This window comes from Eucyclogobius newberryi, unplaced genomic scaffold, assembly GCF_026437365.1.
Source record: "Eucyclogobius newberryi isolate DKJ021-1_F unplaced genomic scaffold, fEucNew1.0.hap1 SCAF_13, whole genome shotgun sequence".
Classification (NCBI taxonomy): Eukaryota; Metazoa; Chordata; class Actinopteri; order Gobiiformes; family Gobiidae; genus Eucyclogobius; species Eucyclogobius newberryi.
The window spans coordinates 34,799,278-34,820,663 of record NW_027315757.1 but is presented as its reverse complement, the minus strand read 5'-3'; the positions used below and the strand labels follow the sequence as shown (position 1 = coordinate 34,820,663).

Genomic DNA, 21,386 nt, shown 5'->3' with positions numbered 1-21,386 from the left:
ATTATGATGCACATTGTGCAGCTTCCAGTTCTACTTGTGTTGGTCATTTGCATAAGACGCGTCTCTTCTGTGCATAAAGTATCAGAGGTTGATATAGTTTAATATATAATGTGTCCTTTGCCTTTGATCTAATAAAACATATTTATCTGTCCACAATCATCTGGCCTCACGGATCATCCATTAATTTGTCCGTAAATGGAACAGAATATTACATTATTTAACTTGAGGCTCATTATCGAACAAAATCTACATTAAACTCTTGGGAATTGATTAACGACATAAACAAAATTACCCAAGATATTTTCATTCTAATCAGCGTGTTCCTCCACAGGGGCCAATGAGAGGGTCAAACACAGGGGCCAATGAGAGGGTCAAACGACCGCCCCCCCCTCTCAAAAACACTCTTGTTTTGATCACTCAGTCCTGGAGGGGCGGGGGCCCTCAGTCCTGGAGGGGCGGGGGCCCTCAGTCCTGGAGGAGCGGGGGCGGGGGGCCTCAGTCCTGGAGGGGCGGGGGCCCTCAGTCCTGGAGGAGCGGGGGCGGGGGGCCTCAGTCCTGGAGGGGCGGGGGCCCTCAGTCCTGGAGGAGCGGGGGCGGGGGGCCTCAGTCCTGGAGGAGCGGGGGCGGGGGCCCTCAGTCCTGGAGGAGCGGGGACCTTGAAACGGCCCCGCCTCCTGCTCCATAATTGGCGCGCGGCCACAGTGTTTTCAGGAACGCAATTGAGTTTGATTGACATCCACTGCATCCAATAGGAGTTGGTCTGTCCAGGACGTACGAGGCTGGGCGGGGCTTGGTGGAGGAGGGAGCGATGGGCGGGGCTTGGTGGAGGAGGGAGCGATGGGCGGGGCTTGGTGGAGGAGGGAGCGATGGGCGGGGCTTGGTGGAGGAGGGAGCGATGGGCGGGGCTTGGTGGAGGAGGGAGCGATGGGCGGGGCTTGGTGAACAATGCCGTGTTTCATTGGTCTCGTCGCGCTTCACTTTAGACTCGTCGGAGGCTCGCGCGCCGCTGCTGCTCCGTTTGGCCGTTGGAACATGTAATGGAGTCATTCACTCCCGACGCGCGAGGCAAAGTCCCGTTTCTACAATGTTTGGATTTTGAAGCGTCTTCTCGCCTTCACTCTTCACGTAAGCGCCGCGTCATCTTCCGGTCACTTCGAGCTCAGCGTCGGTTCAAAACAGACGCGAACGCGCCGTAAGTAAAAGCGCGCGCGGGACGTGTTCGTGCGGCTCACGTCGCTCACTTCGACCGCGTTCAGTCCCAGTTTGTCTCTTTATTCCCGCGCGAGGAAGTTTGAGCTCCTTAAAGCGTGGAAAGTTTGAAACGTGGCGGCTCCAGCGCGCGCCCCGCGAGCCCCGCGTCTTCTGCTCGCGTGGGGCTCGCGTCCTTTCGCAGAGACGTTTCAGCTCCAGAACAAGCCTTACATTTAGTGAGTCTAATGGATTATCTCGAGTCTACTCTCTTTTAATCCGACTTTTATCTCTTTTGGGAGTTATTGGACATTTGTGTTCTTAAAATAGGACGTAAAGTGCGTGTTTGTGAGAGAAGCGCGCGCTGCCGTGAAAGTCCCGACTTTTCATCTGAAATTACAGTAACACCTCTAATGAGATGATGCAGTTTAGGTTGAATTTACATTAAACATTAAACATTAAAGCCGTGACGTTCTTCTTCTTCTTGCCGTGTTTAATCCACAAAAGCATCGCCTGGTTCTGGTTCTAGTTCTAGTTCTGTTTGTTTGTCCCTCTAACTCTGATTAATGATGCAACCTTTTGAAACCTTATTTATTTTTAACCCGTTTGAAATGTATATTTGATGCGCCTTCAGTATTTATGGTGGATTGGTTTACACGCCTCGCTGCTGCTTCGCGGCTCACGTGAACTGCAGGATGTTAAATACTGGTAAAACATTAGATTTGTGGTTCAAATGTGTCAGAATGTTTGTGTTGAGAGCGGCCCAGCTCCAGCCGCTCTCCCCGGACCAGAGCCGCCCTGAAGCGGCTGCAGCGCGGCTGCGGGACACTCCCCGCTTCACACCGTCGGTTAGAATATGTTCGATGAATGATGTGGGTTAAAAGTGGAATAATCACACTTCCAGGGACTCGGTCTGTCTTTTGAACGATGCAGGAAACGCGTGCGCTTAGTTTTTGAAGTGTTTTTCCCAAACTGCGTCACTGGTTCGAGGCTCGCGCCGGAGCAGGAGGAATCCAAACCTGAACGTTACAGTTCTGGACCTGAATGTTCCTGAACGTTACAGTTCTGGACCTGAATGTTCCTGAACGTTACAGTTCTGGACCTGAATGTTCCTGAACGTTACAGTTCTGGACCTGAATGTTCCTGAACGTTACAGTTCTGGACCTGAATGTTCCTGAACGTTACAGTTTTGGACCTGAATGTTACAGTTGTTGTTGTTGTTGTTGTTGTAGGTCAGCATTATGACCGGGAAGGAGCAAGTATCGCCTGGACATAAGGACCTTCTTTTAGCCAGAATTGGCGTGTTATTTTGAGTAACTTTCCCTGTCGTGGATAATGGATGGCAGAGATTTTGGACCTCCGCGTTCCGTCCACGTCCCTCCCCCGGTGCTGGCCGGACTCGCCATGGAGCAGCACCGGCTCGGAGCGGCCGCTGCTGCCGGGAGGATGCCGTCCTCCCCCGGACACTTGGGCGCGAGTCACGCGCCGCCGCTTCATTCTGGGAAATATTTACCATCGGCCATTAACCTCCATCCACATCACGGTAAGTGTGTTTCCTTCTGTACAAACACCTCCCTTCATCCAGATCTAACCCGCGGCTTCATGTGGCTCTCCGCAGTATTGGCTCCTGGAGATGGAGCTGCTGCGTTTGAGCAAAATCAGATCTCGATGTGGATTTGAGGAGGAGGTGTGGCTGTTATTATAAAGCAACTGCGAGTTAAAGTCCCAACACAATGTTAAAGCTTTAATATTTAGAGCCACGTCTGCTGTTCTATACTGTCCGTGTTTACAATGTTTGGAGGTGTGGGTGCTGGTGCAGGTCAGGGTGCTGTTGCGGTGCAGGTCAGGGTGCTGTTGCAGTGTGGTGCAGGTCAGGGTGCTGTTGCAGTGTGGTGCAGGTCAGGGTGCTGTTGCAGTGTGGTGCAGGTCAGGGTGCTGTTGCGGTGCAGGTCAGGGTGCTGTTGCAGTGCGGTGCAGGTCAGGGTGCTGTTGCAGTGTGGTGCAGGTCAGGGTGCTGTTGCAGTGTGGTGCAGGTCAGGGTGCTGTTGCGGTGCGGTGCAGGTCAGGGTGCTGTTGCAGTGTGGTGCAGGTCAGGGTGCTGTTGCAGTGTGGTGCAGGTCAGGGTGCTGTTGCAGTGTGGTGCAGGTCAGGGTGCTGTTGCGGTGCAGGTCAGGGTGCTGTTGCGGTGCAGGTCAGGGTGCTGTTGCAGTGTGGTGCAGGTCAGGGTGCTGTTGCAGTGTGGTGCAGGTCAGGGTGCTGTTGCGGTGCAGGTCAGGGTGCTGTTGCGGTGCAGGTCAGGGTGCTGTTGCAGTGTGGTGCAGGTCAGGGTGCTGTTGCGGTGCAGGTCAGGGTGCTGTTGCAGTGTGGTGCAGGTCAGGGTGCTGTTGCAGTGTGGTGCAGGTCAGGGTGCTGTTGCAGTGCGGTGCAGGTCAGGGTGCTGTTGCAGTGCGGTGCAGGTCAGGGTGCTGTTGCAGTGCAGGTCAGGGTGCTGTTGCGGTGCAGGTCAGGGTGCTGTTGCAGTGCGGTGCAGGTCAGGGTGCTGTTGCAGTGCGGTGCAGGTCAGGGTGCTGTTGCAGTGTGGTGCAGGTCAGGGTGCTGTTGCGGTGCAGGTCAGGGTGCTGTTGCGGTGCAGGTCAGGGTGCTGTTGCAGTGCGGTGCAGGTCAGGGTGCTGTTGCAGTGCGGTGCAGGTCAGGGTGCTGTTGCAGTGCGGTGCAGGTCAGGGTGCTGTTGCAGTGCGGTGCAGGTCAGGGTGCTGTTGCAGTGCGGTGCAGGTCAGGGTGCTGTTGCAGTGTGGTGCAGGTCAGGGTGCTGTTGCAGTGCGGTGCAGGTCAGGGTGCTGTTGCAGTGCGGTGCAGGTCAGGGTGCTGTTGCGGTGCAGGTCAGGGTGCTGTTGCGGTGCAGGTCAGGGTGCTGTTGCAGTGCGGTGCAGGTCAGGGTGCTGTTGCAGTGCGGTGCAGGTCAGGGTGCTGTTGCAGTGCGGTGCAGGTCAGGGTGCTGTTGCAGTGCGGTGCAGGTCAGGGTGCTGTTGCAGTGTGGTGCAGGTCAGGGTGCTGTTGCGGTGCAGGTCAGGGTGCTGTTGCGGTGCAGGTCAGGGTGCTGTTGCAGTGTGGTGCAGGTCAGGGTGCTGTTGCAGTGTGGTGCAGGTCAGGGTGCTGTTGCGGTGCAGGTCAGGGTGCTGTTGCGGTGCAGGTCAGGGTGCTGTTGCGGTGCAGGTCAGGGTGCTGTTGCAGTGTGGTGCAGGTCAGGGTGCTGTTGCAGTGCGGTGCAGGTCAGGGTGCTGTTGCAGTGCGGTGCAGGTCAGGGTGCTGTTGCAGTGCGGTGCAGGTCAGGGTGCTGTTGCAGTGCGGTGCAGGTCAGGGTGCTGTTGCAGTGCGGTGCAGGTCAGGGTGCTGTTGCAGTGCGGTGCAGGTCAGGGTGCTGTTGCAGTGCGGTGCAGGTCAGGGTGCTGTTGCAGTGCGGTGCAGGTCAGGGTGCTGTTGCAGTGCGGTGCAGGTCAGGGTGCTGTTGCAGTGTGGTGCAGGTCAGGGTGCTGTTGCAGTGCGGTGCAGGTCAGGGTGCTGTTGCAGTGCGGTGCAGGTCAGGGTGCTGTTGCAGTGTGGCGCAGGCGGTCTGTGTGAGCAGCGCTGGTAAAGTTGTGACCTTACATGGTTGACGGGACATTGCTTTCTCACTGGAGATAAATTGTTGTGTTGCCTGTGACATGATTGTGTTGAGTTGCAGGCACTTCTTCGATCGCTGGCGTTTGTTCATTATTCGTCTTTATCTGTATGATCTGTATCCGTTGGCGAGGGCTGGGTGTTTTGAAAAGAGCGTTTGTTTACACCACTCTGTACCTGTGTGGGTGTGTGTGTCTGTGTTGTGTGTTTTGTGTGTGTGTGGCTGTGTGAATGGGATCTGCTGTCCTTACAGACCATAAAGCTACTCCCCTCTGAGCTGCAGAGCCTTTACACTGCTGACACACTATGGTCTGCATCTGCTATTAGTAATGCAAGTCTTGTAATAACACAGCCCCAAAGATAACACTGTTTACATACAGCTTTGAGGTTTTAGTGCTGTCACCCTCGGTCGACGGTGTGTTTAGGAAGCCTGGATCTGCCGCTGTTTGGAAATGGAAAGTCTGACTAACGCTCTCATCAAGTTACTCTGATCCCGCTGAACTTGTGTTTCTCTGGTTTCTTTTCAAAGGCAAAGACCACAGAAAATCCCTCTGCTTGTGCTCATCCTTTTCTAGTGCCAGTTTAAGTGCGACACTTAACCGTTTGGAGCGCACAAAGGTTTAGGTGTGCTGTGTGCAGGAGCGGGGCCCTGGTACAGCGGGGCCCACACACTCCCCGTCACAGAGCAGCACATGAAAACCTGTCGGGAGATGAAATCGTCTCGCAGTGGGTCGTGTTACCCTGATTGATGGCTGTGTCACAGCAAAGAGACGAGCCGGTGCCCTGTTTGTCGCTCTGATTTCTGACTGTGCCGACTTTGAAGCTCAGAAGGAACATCTGAATATTCCCCGCTCAAACCTGTTGGCTGTAACGCCGTTGCGCCGCAGCACTTCATCGACAGTCCATTATGGCGTCCCACGGCTCGGAAATGAGCTGAGAACTGCTTGTGGTGGTGGGTGTGTGCACAGAGCTGGCATGTGTGGAGTACTGGGTGTGTTGCCAAGGGGCTTGAAGTGGAATTGACCCACCCACTGTAGAGCCCAGCCTGGCACTTGAAACAGATTTAAAAAACAGAGCATAATATTGTATTCTGCCCACACACACGGCCTCTCTCTTCTCCCACTGTACGACACGGGTCATTGAGCTTTATGACACTCTTCAATATCAGATCCCCGCACATTACATTAACCAAAGCCCGTCCCAAGCATGTAATAACACCTTCAAGCCTATTAAATGATAATTATGCTGTAATTTGAAATGTTTCAATGCAATTTCTTTTTGTAATTGCAATAAATGGTTTGCATCAAGTGCTCAGGGGCTGAGCGTGCAATCAAAGCGCTGCAGTCCCCCACGGCTGCTCTTGTTTACATGTACTTTATAGAATTCACCGCACACTCAGCACTGTTGATGTTGGCTCTTGGCTCCATAGGGGTGTGTGCCGTTATCACCGCCAGCACTGTCTTGTTTGGCCTTTTAAAAAACAGCCTTTTACTTCAACTTGAACGAATAAAAAACAAGTGACCACGCGGTGCCTCCCTTCAAATAAATCAATAATAAGCTATGGCCATTATGATGCAAAGCAGAGATTAACCGCTTGACCGAGATGTACTCATTTTGATCGTTTTCCTCAAATTACTTTCCAAATATACAACGAACTCACCCACAGCTCTGTTTTACCACAGAGTGCAGTGCAGTTCTTCTCACAATAGATGAATGGTCTGTCTCTAATACTAAACTCGCCGTCGCTCTAATATATATTTTAAATTTAATATTGTTTCATTTTAAAAAACGATGTAAGTTGCATCCATGATCCTTTTCGCTCATATTTCTCAGCCCTCGTCTCACTTAATGCAGTGTTACATGTGACGGGTTGACATTTGTCTCAGTTACAGTGCACCCTGCAGCTCCTCGGCCCTCACCTCTTTATTCATGCTGCTAATATGAAAACAGGATTAGTTATTAGGCCATGTTTCGAGATGTAAAACGGCTTTAAAAGGGTCCTCGCCGCTGCTTCCAACACCAGATTGGGGCCATCTGTCCTTTTGCGCCTCCACCTTCCCTCCCTCCTCTCGCTGCATGAGCGAGCAGCAGAGGTACAACCAGCCAGTGAACGTTTCCAAAAGATGCCCTTTTTATCCTGCTTTTCCTGCTTCATGTGTTTAAAAGCAAACAGAGCCGTGTTTCCACGACCGACAGGAACACAAAACACATCACTTCCTGTGCCAGCAACTTCAATATAGTTGAATAAACAGTAAAATGCTGATATTGTTGAACTGTTTAAGGAAAAGAAAATATACCATGTACACAAGCTTTACAAATAATGTATTTGATTGCCCCCCGTGTTAAACGTATCAAGGCACAAGAGATTTAGTGCAATGATTCAATAATTGTGAACATCTTGAGAGCAAAAAAACAAACAATGAAAGTACTTTTTTCTCTGGCTGGTGTCACATACTTCATACTTCAACATCAGTATGTTTCATTTCATAAAGTCACATATAGATTTATGACATTAGACTCTGTTCTGTGAATGACAGTTAAGGAAAGATTTCACTGTTGTTTGGTCATTTTATCAATGATCATGAATAACATTTTCAGAATAATTGTGTTTTTCCTCACAATAATCATAATGTGACCGTTTGACATTTCCTGTCTCAAATCAACCTGATGATATTTATTGCAGATCCAGAACTAAAACCATTTGGGACGTATTTGCAATATTTAGAATCAAAGTATTATTCTAAATTCAACTAACTTTGTCTCATCAAACTTTCTACAATGGACCACTCCTGGATGAATAAGGGATTACGGGAAAATAGTTTTATTTCCAATTGTTTTCATAAGGAAAGCTGATAAAATAATCAGTGAGTCCCATAATTGAGCTTTATTTGTATCTCTTGGCGAGGAGTGATAATGTGTGCAAAGGTCACGTAACACAATAGCCTCAGTCGAGTGCAGGCAGCGGCGTCTCTTATTTATAATGTGTCTATTGTTTCCAGTGTTTGCAGTTAACAAACAGTTAATGAGGGGGAAATACAGGTTGGGGCTGGGCCTTTTCTGTGAGCGTTCATCTAGTGGAGAAGCAAATGTGAGCACGAGACCAACCAAGGAAATGTCAATAGATAAGAGAGTAAAACAACCCAAGACCAATGGGTACGTGGAGCTATACTCGCACCTTCCCAGAGCTGAACTGTTCTGTTTTCTCTTTTACATGCAGGATAAGCTGTGCTGGATGTTTGTGCTTGTGGAGGGAGACGGCTGAGCGGATTGAGCGCTCGTGTGTGGGAATAGAAGCATGTGATTGTGCTTCGTGCAGTGAGGGCCGGGGTTTCCCCTCGAGACTCACTCTGTGCAGGGAAAAACAAAGATTTATCCGCCTGACCACAACACACTTGTACTCCGCTAGATGAATGTGGTAGCACTTCAAACACACACACTTTTTATTCTGTCGCTTTTCGTTTTGCTAAAAACTTCAAGTACCAAGTTTCACTTATTGCTTTTATCTAACCTTAGTAAAAACTGACACCACGAGGGTTGTGACTGCTGTTCATGCATTTCACCACGAAACCAGGAGTGAAACCACTAAACCAGGAGTGAAACCACTAAACCAGGAGTGAAACCACTAAACCAGGAGTGAAACCACTAAACCAGGAGTGAAACCACTAAACCAGGAGTGAAACCACTAAACCAGGAGTGAAACCACTAAACCAGGAGTGAAACCAACACGGATGCTGGAAAAACTTGAAACAAACCAAATCCCTCTTGAAAAGCACCAGGAGCAGCTCGTACACCATCAGCGGTGCCCGGTGCACCATCAGCGGTGCCCGGTGCACCATCAGCGGTGCCCGGTGCACCATCAGCGGTGCCCGGTGCACCATCAGCGGTGCCCGGTGCACCATCAGCGGTGCCCGGTGCACCATCCATGGCGCTCCGGTGGACACACAGGGAATATGTGAGAGCATAATTCATACAGCTCGTGGGGCAGGGCCAGAGTTGCTTTGCTGCGTTACCAATTTGTCTTCCACACTGGCGGTTCTGTGTGTGTCTGTTTACGTTTAAATGAATGTGGTGAGTGTGTGTTTATGTATATTCAAGACACAGGACCCTCGGTGTGTGCGAGTGCGCGGCCGGGACAGGTCCGGCTCTCAGATTAATTGGATCCTTCAGGAGCGAAAACAGGCTGCTTAAGAGAAAGCACAAGGCAGCGCTGCCCTTCTACAATAAACCTGTCAGATGCAGACAAACGGCACGCACAAACCTCACACACACACGCACAAACCTCACACACACACGCACAAACCTCACACACACACGCACACACACACCTAAAGAGCGATAGTGTGTTTGAATCAATCGTGCTGTGGCATGTCCAAATACCCAGTGCATTAGCTCACCTGTTCTCCCTCTGCCAGAACCTTCTTTAAGTCAAACAAGAGCCCGCAGCGCACTAAAAGGTCACATAGAGCACTGTGACTTCACTCTCGTCTCATTACATAAGATTGAATGTAAGGCTGGAGATAATTGGGGAACATTTTTAGGTGCGGTGTAAAAGGCAAGTATGGTATGTGTCTTTTTCATTAGCACAAATGCCAAGTGCAAAGTAAATATGTGCTATGTAGAGGACTCATTTTAAACCGCGTCTGAACTGGGTCTAAACTACCTCTGAATACTCCAGGTTACCAATGGTTTTGGGAGATTTAATTGGAAGTCCATCCAATGTCCAATCCAACGCGTGCGTAATGAAATGCTTTGGTTTATTCTTGTGTAAAATGTGAATGGAATGTACAATAACTGATCCGGGACATCGCTTAAACTGTTTGTTTGACCATTTTATTTTGCACCTTTTTTCAATACTTTTAAATCTAGATGATCTACTCAATATCAGGATTTTATACATTTCCAAAACCATTATGTAATTTTTTAATGTTTTAAATGTCTCTTTTCTGCCAATGATGAGGAAACCAGAATAATGACTGTAAATGCTGCAGGCCCACTGGACTCATCATTTGAAACCAATCTAATTTAGAAGAAACATTACATTATAATTACTCAAAGAGTGTTTTTTTCATTTTAATTGATAATATGCTACAGCAAACTGTGATATCTGATCATGATTGATCATGATCAGATACAATGAGCTGAAGAACACGCTTGAGAATTTGATCTGTTTGGCTTCTCATCAGTTGCACTCTTGGCAAACAGCATTAATATGAGAGGAATGTGCTGATAAGAACTGCTGCTGCTGCTGCTGCTGCTGCTGCTGCTCCTCCTGCTGCTGCTGCTGCTGCTGCTCCTGTTGCTGCTGCTGCTGCTGCTCCTGCTGCTGCTGCTGCTGCTGCTGCTGCTGCTGCTGCTGCTGCTGCTGCTGCTGCTGCTCCTCCTGCTGCTGCTGCTGCTGCTGCTCCTGCTGCTGCTGCTGCTGCTGCTGCTGCTCCTCCTGCTGCTGCTGCTGCTGCTGCTGCTGCTGCTGCTGCTGCTGCTGCTGCTGCTGCTGCTGCTGCTCCTCCTGCTGCTGCTGCTGCTGCTCCTCCTGCTGCTCCTCCTGCTGCTGCTGCTGCTCCTCCTGCTGCTGCTGCTGCTGCTGCTCCTCCTGCTGCTGCTGCTCCTCCTGCTGCTGCTGCTGCTGCTCCTCCTGCTGCTGCTCCTCCTGCTGCTGCTCCTCCTGCTGCTGCTGCTGCTGCTCCTCCTGCTGCTGCGTCTCTCTCTTTCTCTCTCTCTGTGTGTATGTATGTGCGTCCCCACAGCGTTCCCATTTGTTGCTGTGGAGGATTGTGTCAAAACAACACCTGCAGTCTTCACAGGAGATTTTGGAACACACACACACACACACACACACACACACACACACACACACACACACACACACACGAGGCTCCGACACAAAGCCTAGATACCACAAGTATTTTTTTTTACACATTTAAAACTAAAAATGTCTCTAATATAATCACCATCATGTTGCTACACTTTATTTACAACTAATTTGTAGATCCGAGCCCAACAGTTCGATGCTGGACATGAATTTACTTGGGTTTAGTCCATAGGAAATCGGAATGTAAACGGATTTAGAACAACTTTACAACAACTTTATCTAATTTAATTTAATGTTAACATCCAGAGAACAAAATAAGCTACAAAAATAAGCTCTTAGAAAGATGTTCATAGCCTAAATTCGGTCTGAAAAACAGTGCAGTGTTGTTAAACCATAAAACTCTTTTAATCGATCGATTGTTAACCTCACAAACACATAAAACTGGACTTGTCCTGACGGTGCGTGACAGAAGCGGACACATTTACACAGCTTGAAAAGAGCTTCTTGTTCAGTGTCAAACAAAAAGTCCACTCCTCCCCGACAGGAGCATTCTGAAATGATTACCGCACACACATGGAGCCACACACACGGAGCGCCGCACACACACGGAGCCACACACACGGAGCGCCGCACACACACGGAGCCACACACACGGAGCGCCGCACACACATGGAGCCACACACACGGAGCGCCGCACACACACGGAGCCACACACACGGAGCGCCGCACACACACGGAGCCACACACACGGAGCGCCGCACACACACGGAGCCACACACACGGAGCGCCGCACACACACGGAGCCACACACACGGAGCGCCGCACACACACGGAGCCACACACACGGAGCGCCGCACACACACGGAGCCACACACACGGAGCGCCGCACACACACGGAGCCACACACACGGAGCGCCGCACACACATGGAGCCACACACACGGAGCGCCGCACACACACGGAGCCACACACACGGAGCGCCGCACACACACGGAGCCACACACACGGAGCGCCGCACACACACGGAGCCACACACACGGAGCGCCGCACACACACGGAGCCACACACACGGAGCGCCGCACACACACGGAGCCACACACACGGAGCGCCGCACACACACGGAGCCACACACACGGAGCGCCGCACACACACGGAGCCACACACACGGAGCGCCGCACACACATGGAGCCACACACACGGAGCGCCGCACACACACGGAGCCACACACACGGAGCGCCGCACACACACGGAGCCACACACACGGAGCGCCGCACACACACGGAGCCACACACACGGAGCGCCGCACACACACGGAGCCACACACACGGAGCGCCGCACACACACGGAGCCACACACACGGAGCGCCGCACACACACGGAGCCACACACACGGAGCGCCGCACACACACGGAGCCACACACACGGAGCGCCGCACACACACGGAGCCACACACACGGAGCGCCACACACACACGGAGCGCCACACACGGAGCGCCGCACACACACGGAGCCACACACACACGGAGCCACACACACACGGAGCCACACACACGGAGCCACACACACACACACACGGAGCCACACACACACACGGAGCCACACACACACACGGAGCACCGCACACACACGGAGCCACACACACACACGGAGCCACACACACACACGGAGCCACACACACACACACGGAGCCACACACACACACGGAGCACCGCACACACACGAAGCCACACACACACACGGAGCCACACACACACACACGGAGCCACACACACACACACACACGGAGCCACACACACACACACGGAGCCACACACACACACACACAGAGAGAGACATACACACACACACACGGAGCCACACACACACACACACACGGAGCCACACACACACACACGGAGCCACACACACACACACACACGGAGCCACACACACACACACGGAGCCGCACACAAATCGGCGCTCACATCTTCCTGCTGTGTTTTTCTGACCTTTCCCGTGGAGCTGTGCAGTATAATGGTGACCAGTGTCAGGAGAACGTGCCTGTGGTAAAGAGACACTTTTACCCCTTTTGAGTTGAGAAAGAAAATGGAAAAGAACCTGGATCACTAGGTTTCCCCCTCCAGCCTGATGCAAAACACATGGACTCACTCACTCCAATGTGTCTTTTGTGCATGAAGTATTTCTGTTTTTGGATCCAGCAGACGAGCTTCAGTCAAGAAGTCCAGGTTTAAGCATTAACTCTGGACGAGCACAACACGGAGCACTGTAAAATGGAGGCGTTGTACATGACGGGAGCATGTTTTTTGGCAAACTCTCTGTCTTATGAAGCAAGCGCCTGTTGTGAATGTGTGACAGGGGAAAATCACAATGAAGTTGTGAAGGAAAAGAGAGGGAGGGAGAGAGAGGGCGAGAGGAAGTGAGGGGGGAGAGAGGAAGTGAGGGAGGGAGAGAGAGGGCGAGAGGAAGTGAGGGAGGGAGAGAGAGGAAGTGAGGGAGAGAGGAAGTGAGGGAGGGAGAGAGAGGGCGAGAGGAAGTGAGGGGGGAGAGAGGAAGTGAGGGAGGGAGAGAGAGGAATAGAGGGAGAGAGGAAGTGAGGGAGGGAGAGAGGAAGTGAGGGAGGGAGAGAGAGGAAGTGAGGGAGGGCGAGAGGAAGTGAGGGGGAAGAGAGGAAGTGAGGGGGAAGAGAGGAAGTGAGGGAGGGAGAGAGGAAGGGAGGAGAGAGAGAGAAGGGGAGAGAGGAAGTGAGGGAGGAAGGGGAGAGAAGGGGAGAGAGGAAGTGAGGGAGGAAGGGAGGAAGGGGAGAGAGGGAGGGAGGAAGTGAGGGAGGGAGAGAGGAAGTGAGGGAGAGAGAGGGGGAGAGAGAGGAGAGAGAAGGAAAAGGGAGGAAGTGAGGGAGGGAGAGAAGAAGGGAGGAAGGGGAGAGAGAATTAGAGAGAGGGAGAGAAGGACAGAGAGGGAGAGAGGGGTAATGAAAGAGTCATTCCCCAACATTAAAAGAGACACTTTTCCTCTCAGCTTCCATTTGGATGTTGTTTCTGGAATGGGAAGTGCAAATGTTTCTCCTCCTGCTCCTGCTCCTCCTCCTGCTCCTCCTCCTCCTCCTGCTCCTCCTCCTGCTCCTCCTCCTGCTCCTCCTCCTGCTCCTCCTCCTGCTCCTCCTCCTCCTCCTGCTCCTCCTCCTGCTCCTCCTCCTCCTCCTGCTCCTCCTCCTGCTCCTCCTCCTGCTCCTGCTCCTCCTCCTGCTCCTCCTCCTGCTCCTGCTCCTCCTCCTGCTCCTCCTCCTCCTCCTGCTCCTCCTCCTGCTCCTCCTCCTCCTCCTGCTCACAAATGTAGTGTGTTTCTGGTATTAAGCTTTGCCTAGAAGTAACTTAACTGGTTATTTCTTATTCATTTCAGCTCCGGTTATATGCAACATTCAAAAGATGCAGTATTGTTAATCGTCATGGCGATGGTCCTATTTCCTCATCATTCTGAAACTCATCAAAACCTCATCATAATCTCAATTTTAGATTCAGTTTTCAAAAACAAATTTAAACTTAGTAAGATTCATCAACATTAAACTACATATTTTTAATCCGTGCCATCTGACTTCATAACCACGCCCTTTAGTACACGCCCCCTCCATTCAAAACCCCAACCATATCATTGACGGTTCAAGCAATGACTGAATCTCAATCTTTGGACAAATGGCCCCGCCCTAATATTAAAAGTGGAAATAAATATTTACTCTCTAAGGACTGTTTACACAGCCGAACATGATGAAGTGATTATAGACTTTATGACTGAACACGTCGTCTCACATCTTCAGGAAAACTATTAGTTTCACTGCATAGAACCGAGTAGTGCAGTATTTGAAGTAGTGCAGTATTTGAAGTAGTGCAGTATTTGAAGCAGTGCAGTATTTGAAGCAGTGCAGTATTTGAAGCAGTGCAGTATTTGAAGCAGTGCAGTATTTGAAGTAGTGCAGTATTTGAAGCAGTGCAGTATTTGAAGCAGTGCAGTATTTGAAGCAGTGCAGTATTTGAAGCAGTGCAGTATTTGAAGGAGCAGTTGAGTTATTAGAGTACCAGCAGTGGCTCTTCTATTTGAAACTGTATTTGTACAAGTTCAATCTGAAGTACTTCTTACTTTACAACATGTTCTGTCCTTCTCCTCTGAGTCGTCCAGTGGTGTTAAGATCTGACCCAGAGCCCGGAGGAGTGTCTGGGGCGTGTGACCGCCCCGAGACCCCCGAGGAATGGAAAGTGCTGACGTGCGCTCGGACGCTGAATAGTTGAGGGTTAATAATCCATCTGTGTTTATGGAAGGTCTGTGCACGGTCCTCTGCACACACCGGGCAACCATTAAAACGTGTTTCTGACCAGAATAATTAACAAAAGCAACAGTACGTGGCTGGTTATTGTTTGGGGCTGTGGCCTATTGCACAGCCTCTGTCCTGAGTGAGTGACAGGCAGTTTGAACCAATCACAGTGACGTATGAGCTTTCAGAATCACAGCAGATGGAGTTAGTTGCCTCCTAAACACAGATAGTATACATAAAAAAACATGATGCACTTATTATTTGGCAGTTGAAATGTATGGAAGACGACCATATAAAGAATGCTCATGAGCTAAATGCAAATCGTCTGTAGTACAATGCTTATCAGAGAATATTTAATACCTGTATTATCTACATGGTTTTGTGACGATGCGATATTCAGATTATTTTAAGATATTTGACTTGGGTCCGTTCTCATCCTGACTCATGTCTGTGATTCTCTGCCTTGTCCAAAGCAGCAGAGTCTTCCTCTGTCACTGATGAAACATCCACTCTCCTGTTTTACTACTAAGAAAATGACAAGAAACTATGTCTGCAATGAGTGCAATCCTTTTAGAATAAGTTCACATTCCATGAGTTGTAACGCACGTGATTTACAAACGCCTTTCATTACTGACTCGTGAAGGCAAAAGTCTTTCAAAGTTCATGTTTTAGTCATTCCTGGGTCAATTTATGTCAAATAAAACCCTCTGTTAGAGCGTGTTAGAATATAGAATATCCTCTACCACCCAGAGCACTTGGAGGGACATGTGAGAATTGAACCAGTATCAAATGATTCAATACTATTTTCCACATTCCTATTAAGTATAATGTATTTGTATATTTGCATCTACATGTATTTGCAGAAAAGAATTCACCGTTTCAGGCATCGTTTGTTATTTTGGTGAATTTTCCCGATCTGCTTTGACCTTTTAGTCTTGAATTGGTCGGGAGGCAGAGTGTTGTCTCAACTTTAACACAATTTCAGTTCCGGACCATTTGCGTGGATTTTGTAGCTGTGGAAGTGTAGTGTTTTGGCCCGTGTGTGTACCTAGTGTGTACTTGGTGTGTTTGTGTAGCTCCTGCAGCGTCTGATTCAAAGGGCATTCTCTGCAAAGCCACTCTGAACTGTTTGCACATGTCTGTATTCACACATGCAGCACAGCCCATCACTGCTGCACCACACGACTACTTCTAATAGAGACGCCTACCAATGTCACTTTAAGAGCAGGGGACTAACCATTTGTGTTTTTGATTCATCAGAAAAGCCACGTTATGCTATAGATGTATTAATTCATTCAGTATTTTAATGTACTGATTTAGATGCAGGGGAGCTCAGTGCGTCTGATTCCCTCAGGACTCAGAGCACGCCAGCCCCTTCCCCCTGGCCCATATGTAGACACCACCTTTCCCCTACACACATGGTTAGTTTTATCAAGGTAATGGCTGCGCTCTGTGTCCAGTAATGGAGGCTGTGGGAGGTGCGGGGTGAAGCTGCAACCAAACGTTCAGTCCCGCTCCAGCTCTTATAGGCTGTGGTTGTTCAAAAGCTCAAAGTTTATTTATGATCAGATTGCACAGTCACTGGGTTCAATAAAAACAATAGATAAAATCATGTGGAGATATGGAAGGCTTTTCAAGGGTCAGTCTCATTTGTCAAACTCCATATTGAGAATTTAATCTATACATCGCATATTGTTAGCGATGGTCCGTTCAGAAACGTTCTGTGATATGATGACTGAAACTGCTCAAGACAAGTGTAACCACATTTTAATGACATTTCGCGCGTGTGTCCAGAGTAATTTAACTGTTTCATGAAGAACTATCATGTTTTCACTCTCTGCCTTTTAAGAACACTTTCACCTTGTTCTACCAACACACTGCTCTAGTCTCAAGCAGACAGGAGGTTTGGGTGCCAACTGTTGATGCCTTTGCTTGAAATGAATCTCATCAATGAGTCGCTAAATACAAGGCACAGACTTATGCAGGCGTGCAGGAGTATTCTGCACAGACACTGTTTTAACATAAGCATACATTGACCCAAAGCAGTGTTGCATCTGACCAATAAAGAAGTGAAGGTCCAGAGTTCCCCTTATATCCTCCTGAGAACACAGTCTGTGCTGTGTGTAAATCCACATCGGTCTGTTGTCCTGTGTCCTGTGGCTGTGATCTACAGTAAACACTGGAGTGACTGTGGCGTGGTTCAAATCCAGGGAGAAGATGCAGCCAAACAGTTTGTGTAAAGTTCAGCCAAAACGAAAATAATATCCAATCTGCCATAATCCTGCTCCATAAACGTGAAGTATAAGTATATGTGGAAAACAAAAGTGAAACTTAACATGAAAACCAGCTCAAAAATATACCAATAAAACCCTGTGACCAATATTAACACTGCTGTAATGTCCATCCATAATAGAAATGCACAGCCTCGGCCCATGTTTTAGATGTATGGCTGTCCTTTACAGTAAACTAGATATAATATTTGTCTTGTGTAACCGATGTTTGGATTTCCCCTCCTGCCCCTCTATCCTTCCTGATGTACAGTTGAGTTCTGTCCTCTGCTGACCATAGTCACTCAAAATATTGATCTTAGATATTACTGTTGACCTGGACAAATATTTCATCTGGAATCATTGAGTACTTTTCTGTTCCTCCTGCAGAGTCATTCTGCAGAAACACTGAGGCTCACACATGCATTATTCTGCTCGACTTGAATCAAACTGTGCGTATCAGCTTGAATTAACCTGCTCTTTGCCGTCAGGCACATTGTGAGGCACAACTTTCCCGTGTGGTACTTGCCAAATCAGTGTCTCTTGGTGTCGGCCACTTCCTTTTGAGGTCCTTTTTCAAACGGTCCCTTCCCCTGGGGACGCGACACCCTCCACATGACCCCACGCGCTTTAGCTCCTGTTGTGATGATTGTGGGCTCTCTTTAGTTCTGTGGTTACATTGACTCTGGTTGAGTGCAGTGCATTGTGGTCTCAGTGAAGCGGCGTGCAGGGTGACTCTGTAATAATGTGATTACTACAGACTTCCTCAGCACAGGGACATCAGCACTTATTGATCGCACACTGGCGCGCACACTCAGCACACTGAAGTGACAGCACAGTATGTATTGACCTCCTTGGCTGTTTATCAGTCCGGTCTTTGCGGTTACCACGGTAACTGACTGCTTCCATCTTTTTTTCCTTTCACAGGCGATGCCTTCCCAGCAGGCTCCAGTCCCTTCTTGTCAGGTTATCCAGGCCCCACCCACTTGACCTCTGACCCAGCATACAGATCGGCCAATCCCAGCAGCCTTCAGATGGCCCAGCTCTGGGCGTCGCACGCTCATGAAGGTGAGCTCACTGTGTTTGTGGAGCTGTGAGGGCGAATACACCACACTCAAAAAGAAGACGCATGACTATGATCTGTTGTTAGTTTGTACAGTGCATGTTAACGAACATACGTACTTGATGTATATGCTGTACATAACCCGGATTGTAGTTGTAATTGTCCATTAATGCAAGATCTGTATGAGAAATAATGCAACAATGAATGGAAATACATCTTTTAATATCAGAGTCTTTTTGAAACAATGCCACAGTGAATGTGCTGTAATCAAAGCCAGAGCCGCTGCTACCAAATGTTACAGCGTTTGACCCTTTCTTCTGTGGCAACGTTTGTTTTTACATGCAGTGTCATAAACTGTAAAACGTAATGAAGTTGTTTTAAACCCTGGGCCACTTCTCTGTGCTCTGGACGATCAGAGCAGGCACTGTTCTTATGCCAGAACAGTGTTCTACTGAAGCTGTATAACTTTAACTACTATGATTGCAACTAATTACAAGTGCAGGTTAAAATTATTATTTGTTACCATACTTTCCTCCACAGATATTCATTTGCCTGTGTTACAAGCCTGTAACATTGTATAGGTGCAATAATATAATATACTACATAATATACTACATACAATACAATACTTCATTGTCCCTTTGGGGAAATCTGTTTTGGACTGATAATTCTAACATTGCGTTAACATTTCTAAAGATGGACTTGTTATAAAATGTTCTGTGCCTCTCCTGCGCCTCTGCTGCTCAGCAGTGCATAATTCAGAGGCGCAAACTAAAGCCGCATCATATTTTAATGACACATCCTGCGGCCGGGCTGGTCCCGCTCTGGCCCTGGAGGCTTGTTCCTCTTGTGTTCCTCATTGCTTACACCAGTGGGATCCTGCTCCAGTTCTGTCTGCGCTCCAGGACCCACTCGACCGCCACTGTTCCACTTCTTCGGTCGTCCTCCAATTCCTTACTTTGGCCTGTCAAAGCCACTGTAATCCATCTTCTTCTCTTGTTTTTATAACCTCCATGTCCACTTTTCTCCTGGCCCACTTTTTCAAACCTTTTCCATCTCGGCTTAAGCCTGTTGTTGTATACTGTATTTCATGTCCCACTTCAGGGAAAATCTGTCCATACTCGTCCCCTTGTGTCCTTGAGCAGGTCCTTATCAAATCTGAGGGAAAAGGAGCGTCAGATACTTTTCTCATGTAATGGCAGAGGAAGGATGAATGGATTCCTTTTAGGTTCAAGTGAATGGTTTCACAGCTTTTCAATCACAAATCTAATTTGGTGCTGTTTAAAACCAGCCAATTGGATTTAATATGACTTTGTCTAAGTGACTTTAAAACTTTGCCTGGCCAGGAGGATATTTAGTTTTTTCACAGATAAGTGGATAAAATGCTCTAACAGACAATTCCATTTCATTTTCTTTTTTTCGCCTTTATTATTATTTTTAAATATTTTGTGTCCGTGGGCTTTATTGACAGGAAAGTAGTGTGAAATGTGGGAGAAGGGAGGACATGCAGTATTGACAGTAATTGAAATATGCTCCCTACAGGAGAAATGGCTCTGATTAAGTTCAGTATCACATAAGCTTTGATTCCGGCTGTAGCTGCTAAATCCCTCAGTGGCAGAGAAACCATGGACTGGACTTGCTCTGATATGAAATGAATCCTCCAGCCTCGGGGAGATCCTGAATACCTGGTGACTGGTGTTAACAGCAGCTAAAGTTACTCAGGGCTGGAGCCGTTTCCGAGTTGAAGCCGAGAGCCAGACTGGGATATGCTACTCTGTGAATCCTCTTCAGAGCTGTAGAGATCAAGGCCGCCTCCTATTGTAGTTAATAGAAGCTTTAGGAGAAAGGTTTCCAGCGTCTCATGACTCCTTATATTTCTGTTCCAGCGCACTGACACCCCAACACCCAGTTTAGATCTACCACAGGCGTCCTGAAAGACGCCAACATCTTTGATATTTTTTGGACTGTAAATGCCTGGCTCTCCGGGCGGCAGTGACGCTGTTACAGCGGCGGCAGTGACGCGGTTACAGCGGCGATAGTGACGCGTTACAGATAGTGACACGGTTACAGCGGCGGCAGTGACGCTGTTACAGCGGCGGCAGTGACGCGGTTACAGCGGCGATAGTGACGCGTTACAGATAGTGACACGGTTACAGCGGCGGCAGTGACACGGTTACAGCGGCGGCAGTGACACGGTTACAGCGGCGGCAGTGACGCGGTTACAGCGGCGGCAGTGACGCGGTTACAGCGGCGGCAGTGACGCGGTTACAGCGGCGATAGTGACGCGGTTACAGCGGCGGCAGTGACGCGGTTACAGCGGCGGCAGTGACGCGGTTACAGCGGCGATAGTGACGCGTTACAGATAGTGACACGGTTACAGCGGCGGCAGTGACGCTGTTACAGCGGCGGCAGTGACGCGGTTACAGCGGCGATAGTGACGCGTTACAGATAGTGACACGGTTACAGCGGCGGCAGTGACACGGTTACAGCGGCGGCAGTGACACGGTTACAGCGGCGGCAGTGACGCGGTTACAGCGGCGGCAGTGACGCGGTTACAGCGGCGGCAGTGACGCGGTTACAGCGGCGGCAGTGACGCGGTTACAGCGGCGATAGTGACGCGGTTACAGCGGCGGCAGTGACGCGGTTACAGCGGCGGCAGTGACGCGGTTACAGCGGCGATAGTGACGCGTTACAGATAGTGACACGGTTACAGCGGCGGCAGTGACGCTGTTACAGCGGCGGCAGTGACGCGGTTACAGCGGCGGCAGTGACACGGTTACAGCGGCGGCAGTGACGCGGTTACAGCGGCGGCAGTGACGCGGTTACAGCGGCGGCAGTGACGCGGTTACAGCGGCGGCAGTGACGCGGTTACAGCGGCGATAGTGACGCGGTTACAGCGGCGGCAGTGACGCGGTTACAGCGGCGGCAGTGACGCGGTTACAGCGGCGATAGTGACGCGTTACAGATAGTGACACGGTTACAGCGGCGGCAGTGACGCGGTTACAGCGGCGACAGTGACGCGGTTACAGCGGCGGCAGTGACGCGTTACAGATAGTGACACGGTTACAGCGGCGGCAGTGACACGGTTACAGCGGCGGCAGTGAC

General features: G+C 49.7%; 1 protein-coding gene across 1 annotated transcript in view; it reads left to right on the top strand.

The window, feature by feature from the left end:
- The first annotated feature begins 2,435 nt into the window (after positions 1-2,435).
- tnrc18 (trinucleotide repeat containing 18) overlaps positions 2,436-21,386 on the top strand; it is a 43,266-nt gene continuing 24,315 nt past the window's right edge. Inside the window, exons 1-2 of the mRNA XM_072443762.1 lie at positions 2,436-2,731; positions 18,146-18,286. Coding sequence (XP_072299863.1) covers positions 2,524-2,731; positions 18,146-18,286 — 349 coding nt within the window. The 5' untranslated portion in view covers positions 2,436-2,523. The remainder of the gene's footprint in view (positions 2,732-18,145; positions 18,287-21,386) is intronic.